We start from the raw sequence: 23,231 nt of genomic DNA on the forward strand, positions 1-23,231 counted from the left end.
ATATTTTAATATGAAATGAACAACTTTATCAATCACGAGGAGATAAAGTAAATAATCAAATAATTCGTTAATTTCGCTGATTAATATAAAATATTGAAAGAGAAGAATATATTTTTTATACCTAAAGTATGCTTGTGAATTCACGATTATAACGCAAAGTTTATACGGAAATGCTTTCCATGTTTCTTTTAACGATCAAGTGTATATCAGCCTGTCTAGAAAAACCACGACAAAACCATTGAAGAGAATGTTAGAGTTAACAAGTATAAGCTATCATCCTTTTCGCTCGTAAACATCTCGTAATTATAACGAGATGCTAGACTTTGAACATAACGAGTACAGATGATGAAATCAAAAAGCGATAGCTCGAGGTGCTAACAATTTACATTGGTTCTTGTTAGGCTGATATTGATGATCCACAAATCAATCGAACAATCCCATAATTTAAATGTTTAATTGACTACGAGCGTGGAGCGTTTATTGCGATGATTATATCATCATGTCACGAATAGGAACTATGATTATGTTGCGATAAAGGATCGATCGAATGTAAATATTGTTACATCATGAGGACATCTAAATGATTTTCGCTGTCACTTACTTGATTTGAAGTGGTCACGAGCTTTGAAATTGGATAGTCCTTTCCGGTTATAAGATCCACCTCCTATCTATCTTGGAGAAGATGCACAATACGTTAATTTCAGTCTTGGATCCAAACATTGGGAACGCGTGTAGATGATTCTATATCGCACAATAAATTTATTTATTACGGAAGCGTCAAAAGCAGGGAAAAATTAATCGCGTATGAGAGTTTGACGTTTGACGATCTTCGATTGTCTCATGATGTCTCATCGTTTAATATATTCCGGGTGATCAAAAATATCATATTAAATGATATTCATTAATTGAATATTGAAATATTAATAAAAAAGAATAAATCAAACAAATATATATATATATATATATATATATATATATATATATATTGTGTGTAAAATGTTTTCATAAACAAAAATGACATGATAAAACCTGAGATGTAGACTTCAAAGTCTGGGAAATCAGAAGAGAAAAAGCACGAAAGAGAAAAAATGGCAAGGTTGTTTTCGTTGGCGCAAGCGTAGTCCTCCATTTTCTCTCATCGATATTAAATTGCGATACAACGAATGTATTTATTATAAAAAGCAAATCAACTCCACTTATGATGATCTTGCATATGTCGGATGAGATTGCGTTCGTCATTTTTCCACAGCTGGATGCAGCGAGTCGCGTTTCTTAAAAGCTCCGCTGATGATTGAACCCTGCGCCTCGTCGAAGGTGTGTTGTGTCGCCGACCGGATAATGGCTTATTAACAAAGCGGTGCCGAGGAACGCGGAGAAGTGACAGAAGGGTTTTGACGAGAGAATCGTACGATACAATCGGGAAGAGAGACGCGTAGAAAATGCGCGAATCCCGACGAAGCCGGGAGTCACGTCACCCATCGGTTTCTTCGACGTCCTCGTAGAAGGGGCCCCTAACACAACGGGGCTTTAATTACGCCGATATCACGGTAATTAAGGCGATCAATGCGTGCTATTGTGCATCGTGCGGAGGGCCCGAGCGTGTTCCTCCCGGGTTCCATCCATAATCCCGACCACGAGCCTGCTGCTGCAGCACAAAAGTACCCCACCTCTATAAAGGATACAAGGACGCATCGTACCTGCAGTCGAATCTTCATCGCGGCCACCTCGCCGCTGTGGAAAAGCCACGACAAAGAACCGAGAGGAGAATAAACACAGTGACTCTCGATCTCGTCGATGATATGCAACCCGATCTGAGACTTCTACCGGGGAACGCGAGTGTCTTGGACACGAAGAACCACCGCGGGCGCGCTCGAATGAATCTCGTGGAGCGGTTATTTCATTCGATCGTTCGACCAGATCCGAGACTGATGGAATTCAATAGAGAGGAACGCTTCGCGCGGCATTATTTCTCTGCCCCTCAATCTTCTCAACCCTTTAAGGCACGATGGACGAACACGAATATTGAGCCATATTCGGCACTTTTATATTTTATAAATAAATTTAACTTTATATGTACATATAATTTGTGATATTTAATTTTGGCATTTTGGATGCATAATTTGTGATGTTTAATTTTGGCATTTTGGATGCATAATTTGTGATGTTTAATTTTGGCATTTTGGATGCAGCTTTCATATAAAACTACATTTTTTTATTAATACGTATATGTGTATATAGTATTAATTCATGTTTTTAATTTATAGTGTATTCAGAAAGAAAGTTGCTGCAAAACAATATATACTAGTTAATTATAATTATTAAATATTTAATATTTAAATATATAATAGTTAAAAGACAGCATAATATTTCCCTTCTTTCCCAGTAATAAATTACATTTCTCGAATATTACAATAGCCTATCATTTCCTTGAATTTTCCCTTGATTAATATATAATTCATGATGCGAAAAATGTCAGAATATTTTATAACGAATAGATGAAGTCATTAATTACATATTGCATGCAACAGATAACTCTTAATTTTCGTGCAATCACTCTCAGTGCAATAATATTTCAGTGCATTAATATCTCGTCTAAAATCTAAATCATCTAAATAAAAATAATTAAAAACTTTTAATTTTAATTAATACCTCAATCAAATAAAAAAAGGAAAAACAATAATGTTCATATTTCTTTACGAAAACTTGTTTACTTGGAGAATTAACTTTTGCGTTAAAGGGAGAGAGAACTCGACACGGAAAGATGCGTTTATGTCTCGCGTGAATAGTTTCATAATCATCAGCGATACGAATAATCATCTGCTGCCTATCAATAAACTCCGCCTTACGACATGGAACTTTGCATCATCTTTCCTCGAGGTAATCACCATTTGACGAGCTCTGCGGATTTTAAAATGTCTGTTCTTCTGCAAGTTAATCGCTGAGAAAAATATATAATGATATATACGGTTCTTCGATTTTCTTGCTAAATGTGCAATCACGTTATAATCTCGAATACACATTTTTTTGTAAAGTATTCCATCAGATATTCAATCAATAAATTTATTCCGAAGCATAAGATTTTCGTATATTGAAAAGTTATCCTTATCACATAGTAGATTATACTTATTCGTTCATTAAGTTTCTATTAAAATTAAAAAATTTATAATTGTAGCTTTTAAAAGCAAAATTATTGTCATCTTTTACTGTTCCATGGCAGACATTTTCAAGAATATGCTTAGATGATTCACTCGTGAATGTATGATTCCATTGTCTATCGAGCCTCCTGTTAAATTCATGTACAAGCTACAGATAGCAATCCAATAAAGTAGGAAAGAAGAAAGGCTACCGCCTATACAGTTCTCAGTGTTTGTCGTAAGAGTTAGGACATTGGATGTCTCTTTGTGAAGACCAGCTTCATCCGGTCTATCTCACTGTTTCATGAAAGAAAAATATTCAGAGATGCGCCGACTGTGTTCCTCGCTCCTTTGATTTTAACGTTTGTTTGCCCCGCCATTTCCTGAAACATGTACCAGTGGAGACAGACTGAATGCGTTTAATTTTTTTTTCCATAACTTTGTGCAAGGGTACGATGAGAGTTCCATTAGCTGTGTTTACTTGGGACTAAAAGATATACTGCGCGTATATAAAAATTTAAATCGTGCCTTATTAAATAAGTTTGCATTCGTAGTAATAAAAATCTTATTAATCTCTATAAAACTGTAATTAATAGATTGAATCTAAAATTAAATTGGATTGAACTGTCAAGATATTTGCAGAATAAATGTACAAATAATATACAAGACATAGATAAAAAGAGAAAAATAAATATATAATAAAAATATATAATAAATATATAAATATATAATAAAGAATATATTTAAAAAATGTATTATTATTATATGCATCGAATTTTGCACATTGAATGTATATAATACATACTTAATTATAATATGTAAAAATAATTGCAGTTACAATTAGGTTAAAATTAGAGGGAAAATCATATAAAAAATTTCTAAAATTATTTAAATCGTGTAAATCGTTGAAATCGTGTAAATTTGGGCTAACCAACTGTTTTATTTTCAGGTCACGGTCACGAGCACGACTACGACAAGCACGAACACGGTCTATCCTAGTATAAATGACATGGATTGGTTCGCCGGTGTCGCCGAAGAAGAATTGCTATATTACACCGGTGTCGGCAACGACATCGATTCTTTATGGGCTGTTATTGGCAACTTTGTACCGCCGCCACCTAGACCACCTTTTTTACCCGAAGAAAGCATCGCCACCGATGGACTCACCACGTGCGACTTGTGTTCCTGGGCATGGAGAAACGATAGGCATTCTTTCTCCCGGAAAACGGTGGATGGCACCCTTGGTGAGTCTTTCTCACAATACTAGAATTACATTGCTTTAATCTACGTTCCATATACGATCTATTAGTTATTTTAGTTATATATTATGAGTAATTGAAAGATAGAAATTTCCCATATATAAATTATGCTTTTAAAAATCAAAATATAAATGTCTAAAATAAAATTATATCTTCCAAAGTAGGACCAGTTAATGTATTATTCAATTAAAATTTACAAATTTATGAAGATAAACGAGAAACTCTTTTAATAAGATAATAAGATCTAATTTTTGATATCTAAATAACATTAATCAAAATTGATATTAGAAAAATAATATTTAATTTCTCGTCATTCTATCTTATATATCGTTAACTTTTAAATATTTAAGAAATATTTTATATTTAAGATAATATTTTATATTTTATATTTAAGAAATATTTTACTAAAATATATTAAATATATTAAATATTCATTAAATAATTATATATTTTATTAAAATATATTAATTGGTCCATATTAAATTATTCGAGCGCGATTTAAGAAATTTTCATCAGATACGAGTAGAAGCATTAAAATATTTTTGCTTCATTAATCGAGCAATACGACGTTGGTCATTTACTATAGTCTGTCGGTTTTTCTTGTCATCACTTCAACTAGAAAGATTCTCGAAAGATGACGAGTGGTCGTTTCGAGCGAGCCATGCATCTGTCCACATCAAGACCAGGTTATTCTTCGTATACACACTCGACTCTTATTTGCAACGTGTTTATTCGTTAAACAGCTTTTCCCGTCTAGTGCGTGCTTTAAGATTCGGATGGATCCCTCTTGAGTAAACATTAACGAAATTCATTGTAACGATGCTGTGAAATTTCTATTCCTTCCCCATAGAAATTCTTCCAAATCAAGTACTTGTTCAGATTCTCTCTTAATTAACGATACGACGTACAGTACAGTAATATTTATTGCTTCTCATATATTTTTGTATATAATTTCACAAAAAGTACAGAGACGAGACTCAAAGGTGACATTAGTCTTTATTGGGGCAGTAAATGTTGATCACCTGGCAACAGCTGTGGTAGAATTCGTAAAGAAGACACATACAACAACTTGGCTTGTTACTCTGCGGAGATGTTTATTTCTCACTCTACCTGCCGTATGCAGGAAATATTACACGAGAATTTTCATTAATCCGAATTGCTCCAAATCAAGGGTTGGACACTGGATGAACGACGACGCAATCATGAAAGAAATCGCTATTAAGAGCACACGATGTGATCGTCTTAAGCACGTCCATTAAACATAATGATAAATAATGCGGACATGTGCCGCACTTTTTGCCACATTTTTCGTTCGTGGTAGTCTTAATTATAGGTATAAACTATATTTAATACGAATATCTATATAGCGGTAATATTACTTTTTCTCTTATAATTAAATGTTGAGAATAACGGTACATAATAACACTATCATATTAAATATACGGATAAGCATGTTGAGAGAAAAATATTAAAATTATGAATTATATGCAAGACTGCTATGAAAGATTATGACGTATGCTTCGTGCTTTCCTATTCCTTATCTCTTTTCATTTATTTTTCATTTATATCGTATCATTTTAAAGTAGCTAAATTAAGAGAAATATAATAAAAGGACTGGATCGATTTTCGCAGCTTGAAATCTGTTTAATTAAAAGAATTTCCATTATATTTTATAAGAATATAAATGCCAAAAATATGCAGCTGTAATTTTTAACAATTTTTATTAAACTTAGCTTCAAAATAAAACGTACCATGAAGTGTATAGACATTGATACGAGTATATTGCAGTGACAATTTTTTTTACAAAATTCGTTCTCAGATTTCTTTGGGAGATAAAATTGCAATTTTTTAAAAATTATCAATTGTCAATTTAAAAAAAAATTATCGAATTTTCTTTGCTATCGATGCCGTGTAAATTACGAAGGATAATTCAAATATTTTATAAAAATATAAATGCCAAAAATATGCAGCTGTAATTTTTAACAATTTTTATTAAATTTAGCTTCAAAATAAAACGTATATAGACATTGATACGAGTATATTGCAGTGACAATTTTTTTCACAATGTTCGTTCTCAGATTTTTTTGGGAGATAAAATTGCAATTTTTTAAAAATTATCAATTGTCAATTTTAGAAAAATTTATCGAATTTTCTTTGCTATCGATGCCGTGTAAATTGCGAGGGATAATTCAAATACTTTCCCCCAACGTAGAACCGACCTCCAACATCCGGTGGACGTGCTTCAACCAATCAGAAACAGGCCGGTCCCGCTCCCATGGTTCCCCCTCGAGATCGGTGTTCGCACGTACGCACGAAACGTACGTGAAGGCGTACGTAAGTTTCTGCATCGTGACACGCGGAGTCTCCCCACTTCTTCTCTTCGGTGGGTCCCGTCCCTTTCGCCCTTCAGCCCCGCGGGCCTCGTCGTCCGGGCACGCATTATCGCCATTACCATGAATTCCTGCAGTTATTACCCCTCTGTTGCACCGCCACCAAAATGGCGGCTGGACGCATCCTACCGTGCAAGGAGGACGCACTTGGCCGTTTGCTCCTCTTTTTAATGTGGCGCCTGTGCTGCTGGCATGTCGTGCCACGTTATAACGCTCGACAATTAACGTCGAGAATGGCGGCGGTCGATGGTAGGGATAATTGACCCTGTCAGGACTATGACAGCACTTTTACATTACCGCATGATTCGCTAGGCTGATCTCATGCTATGTTTTATATTTTGTGTTAGATAAAGATAACATGTTTCCGGTTGATGAGAACCAGAGTTATATTAGATTCGAATCTAATCTCTTCGTATTCCCTTTCATCATTTCAGCCTTTGTTCCCGGTGATGAAAAGACAGCTTAATGTGTTCAATCGAGGTATCATAGACTCATGATTAGCAGATATATATTTATGTCGAAATGGAATCCTTAGCGATTACATCATGCTAATTAAACCCTAAGTATTACGTTATAATAAGCGGTTTTATACTTGACGAAAATTCCTCCATTATATTATCTTCGCAAGTATATCCGTCGTATTTCACATTTATAAGAAACGAATCATGACGCGCGACGAAATGTCATTGTCGCTAAATCGCAAAATATGGCGCACGAGCGGAACCTGGCAATAAATAAAGAAAATGAAGCCGAGAGGCGAGAGAATAGCGCGTTGGGGCTTCAAGGAGGTTGGCAACGGCGGTAATCATCGCGTCACTTCCCATCCTTCACGACGTAATAATTACGAGATCGCGCCTCTCCACGTGATGCAGACTCGTGCTTGTCGACGAGGGAAGGCAACGAGGGAGGCGAGAAGACTGACTGAGATCAAAGAAAACAGAGAGGAGAGAGAGAGCTTAATGCGAGCTTGCGAATATCTTTCGGTCCCTTCTGCCTCATGTCGACGTAGGCCGCACGATTCGGCGTGACTTTAACAGCGAGCAACAACTTGTACGTTTCGCACTCGGAGATTTGCGCGAAGATTCGTTAACGCTCGACGAGGGTGGCAAAATATTTCACACGAAGGGCCAGACATATTTTCGATGAGGTGTGCCGAGTTAAGAAAAAAAGCAGTTGGAGTATCTATGAAATTTATTATGACATTTTTCTGTAAAATTTTTATGCGATTATTAATTAAAATTGCTTATAAATCTTATAAGAAAATTTAAAAAATCCTGAAGATAAATTTTAAATTTTTATAGATAATTTTTCGTACAAGATGCAATACTTTGTCGTTATTAGATCCACACAATACATATATGTATATTTTAATTATAAATTATTAATATATAAAGGAAGAAACAGATGATTTTATTTCGAAGATTCTTCTCTTATAAATAATTAATGAGACAGAAATATAAAGATTTTTAAAAATCTTTAACCATGTCTAACAGAGTTCTACAATATAATTGCATGTAATTTATAAATATAATCTTTAATATATCTGCGTACGTATAATAAATAAATAACTAAAGAAGAAATAAATGTATATTATAGATTTATGGATACTTCTGTATCCAACTTTAAAATTTGCCTTCTATTGTGCAAAGAATCTCGTGCTCCAGAGCAGTTAATCTTAATGCTTTGCGCCGGAATATGAATAGATTTAATAAAGCGCGAGACGGCGCGCGTATAAATCGCCAGACATTAATTGCATCTTGCAAAGCGAATTATATGCTGTACAAAAACGATTAAGTTTTATTTCCAAAAAAATGAAAAATAACGCACACAAAGTTGCAACACGCAAGTCGAAATATAAATGCTCATCAGTTTATACATTAAAACGTTAATAATTACACGAGCTGCAACAAAGGACAGTTACTCGATTTAAAATATATACATTGAAATCTTAATTCTTACACGTAGTGAAGGAAAAATTCTTTACGATAAATGGAATTCTATAAGTAATCAAAAATTGCAATTCTAATTCACGTCTTTAACAGCTCGTCAATTTTATGGTACGCGTTAACTAGAATAGGTAACCATATTTTCTCTCGTGTGTATGTGTATCCGTACTGAACTGATATTATCTCGTTGCGTATATACCAAGGGAACGTAACGAGGCCTCCCTTAGTCCAACGTAAACATCTCTTCCATCTCCTCTTTCCTCTTCTTCTGCATCGTTCACACATCGTCGTTCCCTTCGCTCCTCTCGACGCCTTCCTTTTTCGACAAGCCGCAGTGTCCGGCATTCACCGCGACGAAGGAGAAGTAAGCACTTTCGCGCCTATATATCGCGCCGACGAATGCAAACGAGATGCAGAACGAGTAACGAGAGCGCGTACGCGTTAACGAAAATCTCTTGAAACAACCTCTTCAAGTTCCCATTTCTTATGTGCCTCCGAGCCGCGCGCTGTTAATTTGATAGCCGATCTCGCCAACGTAGATTTATTGACAACAGCTATGAAGCAATGTGTCCGAGCATAGGCTACTACTAGCGTGTGACTTTCTTTGATCTCGAGTTTGCGATAAAAAAGAAAATTGCATATCTGATAAGCAAATTAATCGATATATCGTATCTTATGGAATAAATCTATTATAGATGCAACGCAAAAATATATAATCTCATTACGTTCATTAAATTGTGAAACTGAATATTACAGTCTTACAGAATAATTTTTTAAGTTTTATTACGCACATGTTTTAATTAATATATAAATATTAATATATTAATATATATAATAAATATTAATATATAATATACAAAGTGTTTCTTAAGTGCGAAAAATTTTAGATGAGTCTTTCGTCGAAAATTAAGGGGGTTTTTCATATAAACATTAAAAAGTTCTAATAAAAATTGAATAGGAGTTGCTAGTTTCATTCTCTTATAACAATACAAGAGGCTGAAAAAATATTAATAAATAACTTTTTTACTGATAGAAAATATCCATTTAATTTCATTTCTTTAATTTGTTTTAAATTTGAGAAAAAAATGAAAATCTAATTTCTACTCCCATTTTCGGAGGAGTGTAACTCCACCGGAAAGGATATCGGAGTATATATTTATATGAAAAACTCCCTTAATTTTCGACAAAGAATCTCCTAAATTTTTTCGCACTTATTAGGAAACACTCTGCATATACGAATAAAATATGAGCGTAAATGAAAGCTTATATGTATATGTTATTTCGTTTATATAATATATTAGATATTCAGATTACATTAAATAAATGCATTAGTGTCAACAATTTACTTAAATTCTACTTCACGTGAAAGAGAGAGAAAGAGAAATAAATGAGACTCGCGAAATGATTTAAAACTCGGCTCTAGAATGAGGTAACGATGTTTTCATAATGTAAGCACATTTAAATGTCCGTAATGTTCATCGATTGTCGCCGGGATGAATACACAAGTAGATTCCATTCGGCCGATGACGGAGATGAAAAATGATTTGCGATCTCGCGGAGAGGCACATATGAATTATCGCGGGCTCGCTAATGCCATCAGATAGCTGTCACAAAAGCGGAGAAATTACACAGGAAGAGAGGCTAAGACTGGTGAGCGTATTAATCGTGCATTTTAGTAGATAATTAATTCGGCTTCAAAGAGAGCCACGAGTTAATTATATGTAAATAAAGATCGCCGGCGCAGATAGGCAAATCATCAATCTTAACATGAAGCGGACGCGGCGCGCACTGCTATCCTCGTCGGCGCACGTGAATTATAGAAAACGGTAAATTGGATAATGGTACGTTTATTAGCGAAGATAGCGCATTGCATCTCGATGCCCACGCGCGTGATTCTTGGCGCACGATTTCGCCGCAATCGGCGATCGAACGCGCCGCTAACGATGATTGGTACAGAGTTAATTATCGTGTCCCCTTATGTGTTACCTCTTTGGCAGCCACCCCGTACAAATTATCCAAAGTTTATTTTGTAATGACGCGTATTAATCACGACTAGGAAGCTGTCGTAATCTACGTGCCGCGGCTTAATCCCGACAATCGCCAGGACACAGTAATTAGTGAGTCTCGTGGTGAGATTGGTGCGCCAACGTTTTCATTAAAGCCGCGAGTCGAGTTTATGACATTTCATTTAGCCTGAGATATCTCATCGGCCGCTTGATTACATCGTGTGATTACACGATTCGCGTTATTATTAAGTCCGTTGTCGCAACTTCTTTTCGGCACTTCGCGACAAAATGTATGATATAACGGGAATAAAATGGGAATACCGTCCCAAATTTAAGTAACAAACTCCGTATTCTGTTCTTATATTTAGAGAATTTTATTATATATTATGTATTTATTATTTTTATTAATTAATTATTTTTATAAATTATTTTATTAAGTAAAATTTTTATTTATTAATTATTTTTATAAATTACGTACTTTGATTTTATGAAAATGACACCTGATGAGAAAATAATGGTCAGACAATAATACGTATTATATGTATGTATATTTATATATTATATTAATTAATTATACTAATTATATTTATTTAATTATCTTTATTATATTAATTCTGGTATAAATTATGAAAGGCACTAGAATTAATCATACGTTCGAATACTTGGAGCTTAAGATGAACAAAACAGTGAAGATAACAAGGGGACGTGCAGAAAAATGCTTTTATTTTTATCCAAGATAGTCGTTATAAAAGCCATTCCCTCGTTCTAAAGCCTTGATAATCGCGTATCTTACGTCCGAATTTCTTTCAAAGACCTTTTCTAAACTGAACTGTAAGCTTGGCTATTGATATATTCACCATATATTTTCCAACGACATTTGGACATAATTAAGATTACAACTTGGACCGATTAGGTGAAGACGACGTAACGCACCGAAGTCGTTTCGACGAGACACCCTTATCTACGGCACTTACCAAACTATGCCGAACATAGTCATCTTATCTCGGCGACACGAAATGCGACGCGGTACCGGAAATATCCGCGTCTCACCTGCCGATGGCACCGCGTTTCATTTAGGAATGCTAGAAGGCGCGATCAGCGTCGCCAGAAGCAGCCGTTATTTATTGTCCTTTTCCTCCTTCATTTTGTTTCACGTGGGAGTAGGGTTGAGAGAGAACGAAAGAAGATGTTAACAGCCGTCACGTATCTCTAAGACGCCGTAGGTACCGCCGTATCCGCGGCAATCGACGTGAGTCAAGAAATTCGACGAACTCAGAGGTAACCCGCAGAGACCAACTTTTCCCACCCCGATTGCGGCCAAAGCCGTCGACCTCCTGCACGTTCAAGGAATGTTTTCGAGGAATTTTATACGAACCACCCAGAAGTATAGAAATCAAAAGAAAAAACCGGGAAGAGAGGATCTTTGCGCGCTTTCTTTGACTCCTCATTTAATAATTAAGATGAGCCGTAACTTGATGACTCTATTTCTTAAAGTCAATAGTCCAAACCATAAGCATCATTTCTCGACTTTATCTGACTCATTCTTTTTAGAATCACTCTTGGAAATATACATATTTGAGATACAAATTGAGAAATTAAAATAAATTAACGATAATTATTATCAGCAAAAATAAAAGCGAGATATTATATAAAATATGTATTTTTTTATTTTCTTATGTCCCAATTTTATTCAAACTGGATTCGACGAGGTAATCATTTCCTCTCGAACGTATTAAGATAACCCTGAGGATATTATAAAAATTATAAAAATATAAATATATATTCGTATATATTTTATAATATTTATCTTTTTTATATTGATGATAATTTTTGTTAATTTATTTTTTGTATCTCAAAAAATAAATATAATACTCCTAAAATAAAGATGATTCTACAAGTAAAGTCGAGATGATGACACTTATGATTTAGACTATTGATTTTAAGAAATAGAGTCATCAAATTATGACTTATCGATTATATCGTGACCATAACGTCAAGTTCCATAAACGCGACAATGGCGTCTTTGTTTTCCTCGTAGGCCTCTTCTCGCACGCTATTAACGATAACGCGCATGCCTCTTAAAGGTTTTTAAAGACCTACCAACCATACAACTCGCGAAGTACTCTTCTCTCCTTTTCGCTCTCTGTCTTTCTGTGCTCTCTGCTCCTTCTCGACAACGAGCCGCAGAGAAGAACCTATCCATTCGATTCTATTCTTACACTTTTACCCGGCGTAGGTACAAACTTGACGTTGACGTGTACCAAGTGCCTTCGAGCGGGTTTCTTGAGTTCAGGGTTGATGTTGGAATGAACGAGCGAACGATTCCGTTAACTAAGCTCTGCCTGTGTAAGCATAGAGTATTTCTCACGAACAGCCACTGGGAATAGCTCTGACTGGTTCTCCAAAGGAAATTTCTTGCTTATTAATGCACGCGGATGCTATTAATATGCCAAAAATACTGCTCACGGGATTAAACATTACATGATACACGATAACAAATTATCAGTTACATCATTTGTACATATTTACATATTAATATCCTGCATAAATATTGAAGAAATATTGAATTCACTGACGTGTTTCCAACGTTCCGACGAAATCGGCTTTTTTGATCTTTGTGATATTTAAAATATATACTAAATATATATTTACATTACTTAAAAATATATATTTATATTTATATTATTTTTTAAAGAATTATTTAAATATATCATTTAACATACCCCTTCTAGACTACCTCCTCCTCTCACAATCAGATTGTCAAGGTTGATCTGCAAAAGACAAATAAAATATTAATTAAATAATTAATATTTTAAAAATTATTGAATTTTATATTCGATGTATATGAAAAAAAATAAGCAGATAAAAAAATAATTTTGCAAATTAAAAATAAATTATTTTAACAATTCTCTAATAACTCTATATAAAAGTTATAATTATATTATAATTATAAACTGTATTATCATTCTCTAAAAATAGAAACTTTTACAAGATTATAGCTTTTGTAATTTTTTTCTTTAATTTTCTCTTGTTTTATTATTAATGTAAATAAAAAAATTAAATTATACGATTAATCGCTTAATTTAAGTGCGCAATTAATTAATAAATAATTATTATATAAATCATGAATTATTTACCGTAGGATTGCTCTGTTGGCGCCCGATGTCTCTCCTAGACCTCCTCCTCCTTCCAGATTATTAGAGTTGATCTGTAATAAACAAATAATAGACTTTAATTACAGCAGCAAATTTAATATTTTAAAAAATTATTGCACACATTGAACTTTATATTCGATGTATATAGAAAAATAATAAGAGGAAATAAAAGAAATAATTTTGCAAATTAAAAAGAAATAGCAACAATAGTAATAAAAATAGTAAGAATTAGTACATTTGCATATAATTGTGTTTCAAATAATACAGTACGAAACATCTAACGTTTGTCGAAAATAAGTAGATATTCATCTCGATTTTATTGAGATGTCTTACATAATTATGTAATTATCGATATGGTACTCTTGCTCCTATCGCGATTACTATCATTGTTTCTGATATTATATAATCATCATGACTGTGGATTGCATCGTGCAGCGTATTCGGTACCGTTTTACGCCTCCGGGGAAGTGCTTCGGCTCGTCCATTGCGTCGGCACCGATCTCTTCGGAGAGCTGCCAATCAAGGCGCGATCACACTCACCTCGAAAGGCAGATTTCAGATCTGACAATGAGATCGATCGATGCAATCGCTGAATGCGGCGTTGGGTAATCTCGCGGTTAAATGCGACATTCGCTACGCACAAAGGACAATGTCAAATTGAGATTGTCTGGATAAACGCGTCATTATCGATCTTTACAGAGCCTAACGTGGCTGGAAATCTCTTCCGTGTATCTATCTCGTTTATCTATCTGTATCATTCCTATCATTGCATCTCCACGCAATCACCGAGCTACCCTTTATCTCGATTTAAACAGATAATACGTGACGTATAATTTCTCATTCGAGATGAAATTTTGTCTTTTCAGAAGAATTTTTCACTAACATAAAAAATGTTTCTCAGAGATTAACTAAATTGAAATTTTAATAAGAAACTCGTCTTGCGTATAGTAATTATTTTCTTCGAGGCCAGGTAATCGTAAAATTATTATCTAAGATGACGCGATTTATTCGACGGCAGCATTGGATTAAGCGAACAATACTCTCTGAGAGCGGACCATTAAGAAAAATGCACAACTAATGATTCGAAAATGAGAGAACATCGATGATCAATCAACTCGGCGAGTTGAGCCGTTTCGCTTAAATAAGAGCGATTTAATCCGCACGGCCCGATGACGAAGTTGAACTTAAGAGCTCTCGCTCCGCGACGAGCGGCTCCGTAAAGTGTTGATAATTGATATTTGATCGCGTGCCAGGCCGGCAATTAAATGCTTTCAGGAAGCCGCCGCGGTCTTTTTATCGTGCACGTTGAAGACGAGATGGGAAAAGAAAGAGAAAAGGAGAATTGGAGATGAGGCGTGCACGCGTATATGTACACGTGGAAAGACAACCGACTGTCTGACTGTCAGCCCGTTTGTCTCGCCGGCCACACCTTTACCGGACAGACGAACGAAGAGAGAGACGGATGTGGAGGAGTATCGGCGGCTGGTGAACCTAGATGGGATGACGGATAACTCGACCGGTCGATCGTTCACCTGGTGATGGATCTGTTCTCGACTATTCTTTATTCCCGGCGTTCTTTCCCTTCGCCATCTCTCCGAGTATCGATCCGAGACACGCCACATACACCCCATACGATTTTCGATCACGACTCGTGGATCCGAACTTGTACGGCTTTATCTCGATTATAGGTCGCAGATAACAAGACTAAGAAGGGTCGAATGACGCAAGAAAGGCATATTGAATCCTATCGAGCTCTCTACCTAAACCATTCGTCGCATTCGTCCGAGTGAATGACGACGTAATAACAGCGTGTCTCTCTCTCTTCTTTCATTAGCCTCGGTAGACATTGACCATCGGATTAGAGTGACGTAATGCGTTCAGGCTCAGAATTGCTTATATTTCGCACGTCGTTAGGTCGAATGAATAATTCAGCGGTTCTCTTAATCCGAAATGTCATCACACGACCACGTGCGAATCCCCTTGATCGCGAGCATGTGTGCGGACGTAGCACCGATCCGAACATTTCTAAGACATGAAGCATAATTTGCTGGCTCATTTCTTATGCATATTCAGGATGTCGATTAGTTAACGCGACGTAGGATGTGAACGAACACGAACGCGATTTTTCTCACTATCCATCTATCATGATCTTCTTTTTTTAAAATCTTGTATTAGTTCGTCACTGTCGTTAACTAAATTAGAGGGATGTCGGAAACGTCTATATGTATATATTGTTAGAAATAATCAGGCAACGTGTGTGTGTAAGTCGCGCATCCTAGGGAGAGGAACGAAATGATTTACGAGCCATTATCGAAGTACGGTACACGTCGCGTATCTTTTACACGAGAGTTCGAAAGTCGATGAACGATTAACGGTGAAAGTCTTGCGGTGTGAATTACGATGTGCCCAGGAGAGACGTGTGCATCTAGCACGCACGCTATGTTCAAAGCTGTAATTGATTTTTCGTTCTCACTACCGTAAGGGATTACAATCTATGGCAATAATACAATTATTGAGCAGTGTGAAACATTCTTAAAAAAATCGAAAAAACTGCCTAATATTAATGTGATACAATTTTAGAAGAGACTGACATTAAAATAGATTATTTCTCAATTTTAATATCATTCCAGTATGAGTAGAAATTAAATTAATGAATAAAATAATTAATTTAAAATTCGTATATTAATTTTTTTCAATATGTATATCGTTCCTACATGCATTACTTTTCATACATATACAAATAGGATGTAAAATTATATCCAAATATATATTTAAAGATGCAACAATTTCTCATATTAATATAAATTGTATACGTTAATGAATGAATAATACATTTGTATTAATTTAGCGAGCCTTGGGCGAGTACAGGAAAGAAGTTTGGTGATGATGGAGATGGAAGAAAATATTGACAAGACGTTTGTTAGTTTGAAATACGATCTGTTTACAAGCGATGCTTATGATCGAAGCATTGGAATTAAATATTCTTCTGACATTCAGTGTTGGTTCTACGCGAAGAGGCGTCTGTTCTTAATCCTTCTAACGTTCTCGCACTTGTACCTGGGCTCTCAAAAGCTCGTAAAGGTCAAATAAAAATGATTTGCGGTTGGGTTAAATTCATCGCGTTTAAAACCTCAATCGTTACCGGTTTTTCATTTTAATTATTACTGGATTCATTTCATTCATTTTTTTATGGCGCCGCGTTGTTGATAGAATGAAAAATTGTGAAATCTTTTGATACAATATATCTATATTTAGAGAGAGAGAGAGAGAGAGATTAATTTGCTTTTTATTTATATACATATATGTAAATGTGCGCCTCGCGAATTAGCAGCGACGAAGTAGTAATAAAGATAATGACATCTATTAAATTGATACGATGGCTGAAAGCCCCGCTGCATTTATGTACATTTATGGTAAAGTATCTCTTATCAGCTTTACTTTATATGTCTATTTCAGTAGCGAGCAAATGTGGAAAGAGACGTGAATATATAATGAATTCTATGAAGCCGCAGGTATATTGAGCCATCAGGTAGACGAGACAACCTTCCAAACGACGCTTTTAAAATCTTTAGTCACGCCGGTTTTATTTACGAGCATCCGACCGACTAATTTCTCGAATAACCACGCGAGATTTAGTATCACCATATATAGGATGCGCGAACGCTATAACGATGAAAAAGTATTCTTGCTGCAACGCAGAGGATCGCGACAGATACCATTATACTGTTTCTCGCGCTGTATCTAATTTATTTTCCATTATATTCCACATTTATCAAAATCTTTTGAGCAATTAATAAATTTAACATTATTAATTCTTAGTCTGTGAATCAATGTTAATTTTAATATATCGAAAAAAATCAATAATTTGATTAATAAGTCTTAAAGAAATAAAAATGTGCTCTCTCTCTCTTTCTATATATATATATATATATATATATATATATATATATATTATTTATATTTATATGATTATATATTTAAAAAATCTGTATGCTTTTATGTATATTAATTTTATTTAATTATGACAAAAATTATCTGCGAAACATATGATACATAAAAACCATTTTTTCAGTAGCTTGAAAGAGGGATTTAAATAAAAAAGATTTCTTCCTTATTATTTAAATTATCTTTGATTCATTAACACTAAGTTTGTACATGATAATTTGCATGAATCATAGTTGTGTTATATCTAGAAAATTTTGTTTACTAAAATAAACAGCGTTTTTCACATAATTTTCGTGGACACAATCTTGTGTGTTTTTTTTTCGAGGTCAATTTATGACGGTCATTCTTTCAAACTATTTCCAGACAGATATAAAGAGTGCAATTAAGAGCAAAAATACGTGCGCAGCCTGGTGAAGCATTAAGATGTAACAAATAGTGGATGTAAGGAATGGCAAAAGCGGGAATCGGCAAAAAGTACCGCGAGGTAAACAAAATGGACAGATAAGACCCGCATGTATGAAACCAGGACTGGTCAAGTATTTCGCCCACGGAGCTTAAAGCGAGAGACCGATTAAAATTGCGATGACGATGGCAACGATGGAGGACGACGGCTCAATTATTACCACGATGTTTGCCATCTGACATATACAATGTCTCGAGTTTTAAGCAATTCGTTCTGATGCATCTATGTTGCGAATTTAACGACCAATTTAGAGTTGTCTCTTCTGTCAGAAATATTAAGACATAAATTTTTTTAATTATAAGTAATTAAAAAGACTCGAGATAATTTGTATGTAAATTGAGCTTTAAGAACAAGGACAGCGCAGTACGTTATTATTCGTCTGATTTCGAATTATTTCTACTTAAACGAAATTATAATTTGCATATTAATTATAAAAATTAATTATAAATATGCTCTTACGGTTGAATTCAGAAATTATGAAAAAAAAATACAATGCGATTAGATCTTCACTAAATTGACTCTAATCGGTCAAAGAATCCATCGATACAGCCAACGAATCGTAAATTCATAGATGAAAGAGGATTAATAAACATTTTGTACATATATGCATAATGCTATTCTAGCAAGAAAAATAACTCCCGATGCATCTTGACGTGTGCGTCAGATAAATTATTATTATTGTATTATTAACGACATATTTATCGACGATACCGTTCTATGAATACTAGGAAATACGGCATTGACTTGCCAATCTGCCGGTTTTGTGGTAAACCACAGACTTGCTTATGTCTTATTTGATCCGTCTAAATTATATTTTGTTTCCATTTTTTACTTCTCTAGAAGATAATAAACGTGATGTCTATATTGTCCACTAGAATTTTATTTTCCCAATGTTGTATCTCTATCGAAAAAGCCTGAATTATAAGAAATTTATTCTGCGATTAAATATTTTCAGAATAATAGTCTGGAGAATTTTTTAAAAGTCGGTAGTAAAAGGAACAAATATCAAACACAATTTCTTATGAGAGAAAGTGCAATTAATAACAATAAAAAAAATATAATAAATATTATAATAACATAAAAAAATATTATAGAATAAACTGAAAAATGATAACTTAAATATTTAAAAATTAAGTCAATTTTTCAAATAAAAAAAGTAATTATTGTAGATTTTATAAAATCTATAACAGAAATCTTGCAGTTATAAACTTATTACATATATAATTAATATATAATTGCACGCACATGGATGGATGCAGGTATATGTACGTGTGATTTATTTATAATCTTGCTTAATGTATTATAAATAACATTTTGGAATGGCTTGTTTAATGTCAACGAATGAATTAACGATTATATCTCACCATTCGTGGTAATTTTTACACGACAGAGAGAGTTGTTCAAAACAAGTCCATCGAATACATTAATAAAATGAAAAATGTTATCGAAATTCGTCGAATATGTCTTCATTTATCTACACACGATTTCTCGTATAATGAAAAAAAATGATTCAAATTCATCGTGGATCTTTCGATGGTAAAAGAGATGGGGCTTAATGACAGCCGTTAGCAGCTTAAACACTCGATGCATTCTTGAGTAGTGATGTGAAAAATAAAGTCTCGTGTTGTAATGAATAACGACTGTTTTTGAGAATAAAAACGAGAAGTTCAATGAATTGCCATCGCGAATGTTGGACCGCAGTTTTTAGCAACTTCTTTCATTACGTAAGAAAGATAAGAAAGAAGATATAGCTCATCACAATGTCATTTTTGTACGCATGTCTGTCTTTCAAAACGCGAAACCTCACGCGAGTCCCGTTGCCGAATCGTTCTTTGATGATGATTAATGAACAACATATATATATTTTTACGTTTCTATGTTTACGTTATATAAAATCCACCTTCCAAATTAGCTAACTTCAAAATCCGATGAATCGTGGGCGCAAAACATACTGTAATACCACAGACATGCGAGCGCTTAATTATTTTGCCAATCTCTCAATGACAATCTATTCTTGAGAGACAAAAAATGCGTGTAATTCATGATAGATGATATAAATGATGTGATAGCATCGAAGAAAAACAGTAATAAAATACAAAATAAAACATTTACTTTATATCAGAAGTTATCTAATAAATTAATATATTCTTTGTAATTGTAAAATAGATAATAAGTTTAAATAAGCAATATGAATTTCTTGCTTCAATCAAATAAAAGCAATGTCGGGAAGAAGACATTCTTGGCTTTTATCTTGTCTCTGATTATGAAATCCAGCTCATTCGGATAATTATATACTATCAAAAATTAGCAGTCGAATCTAGTCGAGAATATTGGCCAAGCATCGAATCTAATTTAGCCAGATAATGTTCTGGCTATTACTTCAATAGCTAGGTAGCTAGTTTCTTAATTATTTCGAGTTTCCCGTCATTTAACTGAGAATTATCATAATTGAATATTGAGTATTAGTCTCTATTGAGGATTGCGAGAGAGAATCTAAGAAATACAATTTTCTAATAAATATTCGTCAATAAAATATTAAAAAATAAACACGCGTTATTACAGCAGATTTTTGCACAGCAGAACTTGCTTGCAATTTACATCCGATGTTAATTGAGCGAAAGACATTACACGCAATAATTCACAAAAATGATGTCACCGGAAGACGTTAATAACACCCGAAACAAATATTGACATATTAAGAGACGCAATTTTTCGGTTGATGCTCGAGAGATGCATATTTATCGTGGAAAGAATGTAATTAAGGTAAATTTTTAATTACTTCGACGCAGTCGAAGGGCGTTTAAGTTGCAAGGCGCACAAGGATAGAGGAAGTCCTCGGGCAAAGGTAATGACAACTCACTGTAATTATACATATTTAAGTCGCAGCATAATTTCACGATGCAGAGAGACCGAAAGAATATTGCCATTGCTTGCTTGCCATTCAAATTGACCATGTCAAATATTCGTCTGTCTGGCTTTTATTCTTGGTTCGTATGCTATATTTTATAAATAAATGTAAATTGTTATTTCGTCATCAACCGATTGTTAGCCATAATTATATAAAAATTCAGATTTTTAATCGTTTGATTTAAAAATTGTAGCAATTTTCAGACATCAGATTGATCGATAAATTTAGAAATCTGACAATGGATCTAATAATAAATCATTCCATCTACAAAAACCTTTTTTTTCTTTTTAAATAAAAATAGTAATTTGAATAGTAATTTTCTGTAGCATTATATATATTCTATAAATAAAATCCTTGTATTCTTCTACTTTATACGAATAAGTTAAATTATCTTCGTATTAAACAGATATACATATAATTAAATTATATTTAATTTTATTAGACCAATGCATTGATAAGCAGACAATCGTTTATGTATATTTTTTATAACGAATAGCCAAAAAGTCATTAGTTGATTTGTATGATTCTGCTAAAAAATAATTTTATGATATATTTTAAAAACATTGAGTTCATCAAACTAATGTATGCTAATTTTAAATAAATATTTTAGATATTTTTCATTAGTATTTTATTGTTTATATTTTAAAAGTCACGCTAATTCTCTTTTATATACGTTTATATACCTGAAGACTGATATATGCAGGATTTTATACATTGTCACATCGACGTGTTCATCGCGATCGCAACTCTTACGAGATATAACAACTCGGGAACATGGTATATAATTAGAGTAAAATATCTCGTACTCATGCATGTCATTGAACACGCTCGGCTCATCGATCGAGAGCCTCTTAAACGAGCTACAGCGCCTAAAACCGGCAATCTTCGTGCGTATACCTACGAACAAGTAATTGCTTATTTGCATAATGATCGCACAAAGTGCCATCTTACTTGATTAAACACATGAGTTCTTTTACCAAGATCCCAAATTGGAAGTGCACCTACACAGATCTGTATCCGAATCCTTTCGTCGATAAATTGGAAACCAGAACGTCTACAAAACGAGTAAATCAAGCGATGTAATGAGCCGCGATGATTAAATAAACACGAATGCCCACATATAAATCGTGCAATAAATTTTTAATAATCGCGACGCAAACCATACTCCAATTTTGCCAAATCGACATAAAAACCGTGTAAAACAAGATCATGCGTAATTTATGTCGAACCATAGGGACAAACTGTCGCGTGATCGCGCGAACTTTGGCGGTGGCAGCGAACACGTGTAAAAACGAGTGTGTAGTAATATTGCAACATGCAGTGGTCTGGCATCCCACGTATTGACCCCCCATGGATCGAAAATTAGATCTCGGCCCGAGTCGCGAGGAAAGGGAGAGCGAGAGAGAAGGAGTGTCCGGTTATTCGCGCGAGCCCGTAATTAGAGTCCGGAATCCTGAAATACGAGGCGGGCTCTGGACCACCTGTCGAAATGGATCGCGCAACGATCTCTCGACTGGCGAGACCAGTAAAAAGAGAATTCGCGCGAGAGATGAATACATACGAGAATATGTATTACATACGATGTGATCAATGTAACGATGTAGGCACACTACTGACGTAGTCTAGAAAAATATTCAACGGAGGAAAAAGTAATTTCAACAAAATCTCGAGAGACCTTAAAACGATATGCGAGGATGGTCATGGAATACATAATGGTGGAGAATTAATTTACCGACGAAGCTTGTCGATTCCGCATATGAGCTTTTACGTTATTGTAGGAAAAATATCGTGACACATTCATTAACCATTTTTGTTATTAATTCGTTTAAATATTCTTAAGAAAAATAATTGGTATATTGAAACAGTTTTACCAGTTACTGATTATTTTTTTAAAGGTATACAAAGTTATAGATTCCATATATGTATATAAAATATCTATATGACTATATCTATATAAATATCTATATGACGAAGTTCTCTAAAATTAATCGAGCAACTTAATACAGGTATTGGCACATGAAGTTA

The 23,231-nt window shown here is 34.3% G+C and overlaps 2 protein-coding genes across 2 annotated transcripts in view; one reads left to right on the forward strand and one right to left on the reverse strand.

Annotated features, from left to right (window-relative positions):
* The window catches only part of LOC105256801 (L-lactate dehydrogenase), a 165,143-nt gene that overhangs the window by 120,538 nt on the left and 21,374 nt on the right, over positions 1-23,231 (reverse strand). The window contains exons 4-5 of the mRNA XM_025412427.1: positions 13,873-13,943; positions 13,459-13,506 (exon numbers count right to left, since the gene is read on the reverse strand). The gene's annotated coding sequence lies outside the window, so the exon portion shown is untranslated. The remainder of the gene's footprint in view (positions 1-13,458; positions 13,507-13,872; positions 13,944-23,231) is intronic.
* The window catches only part of LOC105256798 (TSC22 domain family protein 1), a 74,081-nt gene that overhangs the window by 36,090 nt on the left and 14,760 nt on the right, over positions 1-23,231 (forward strand). Inside the window, exon 2 of the mRNA XM_011267034.3 lies at positions 4,084-4,378. Coding sequence (XP_011265336.1) covers positions 4,084-4,378 — 295 coding nt within the window. The remainder of the gene's footprint in view (positions 1-4,083; positions 4,379-23,231) is intronic.

The sequence above is a fragment of the Camponotus floridanus genome, unplaced genomic scaffold (assembly GCF_003227725.1).
Source record: "Camponotus floridanus strain SB8 unplaced genomic scaffold, Cflo_v7.5 scaffold50, whole genome shotgun sequence".
Lineage (NCBI taxonomy): Eukaryota > Metazoa > Arthropoda > Insecta > Hymenoptera > Formicidae > Camponotus > Camponotus floridanus.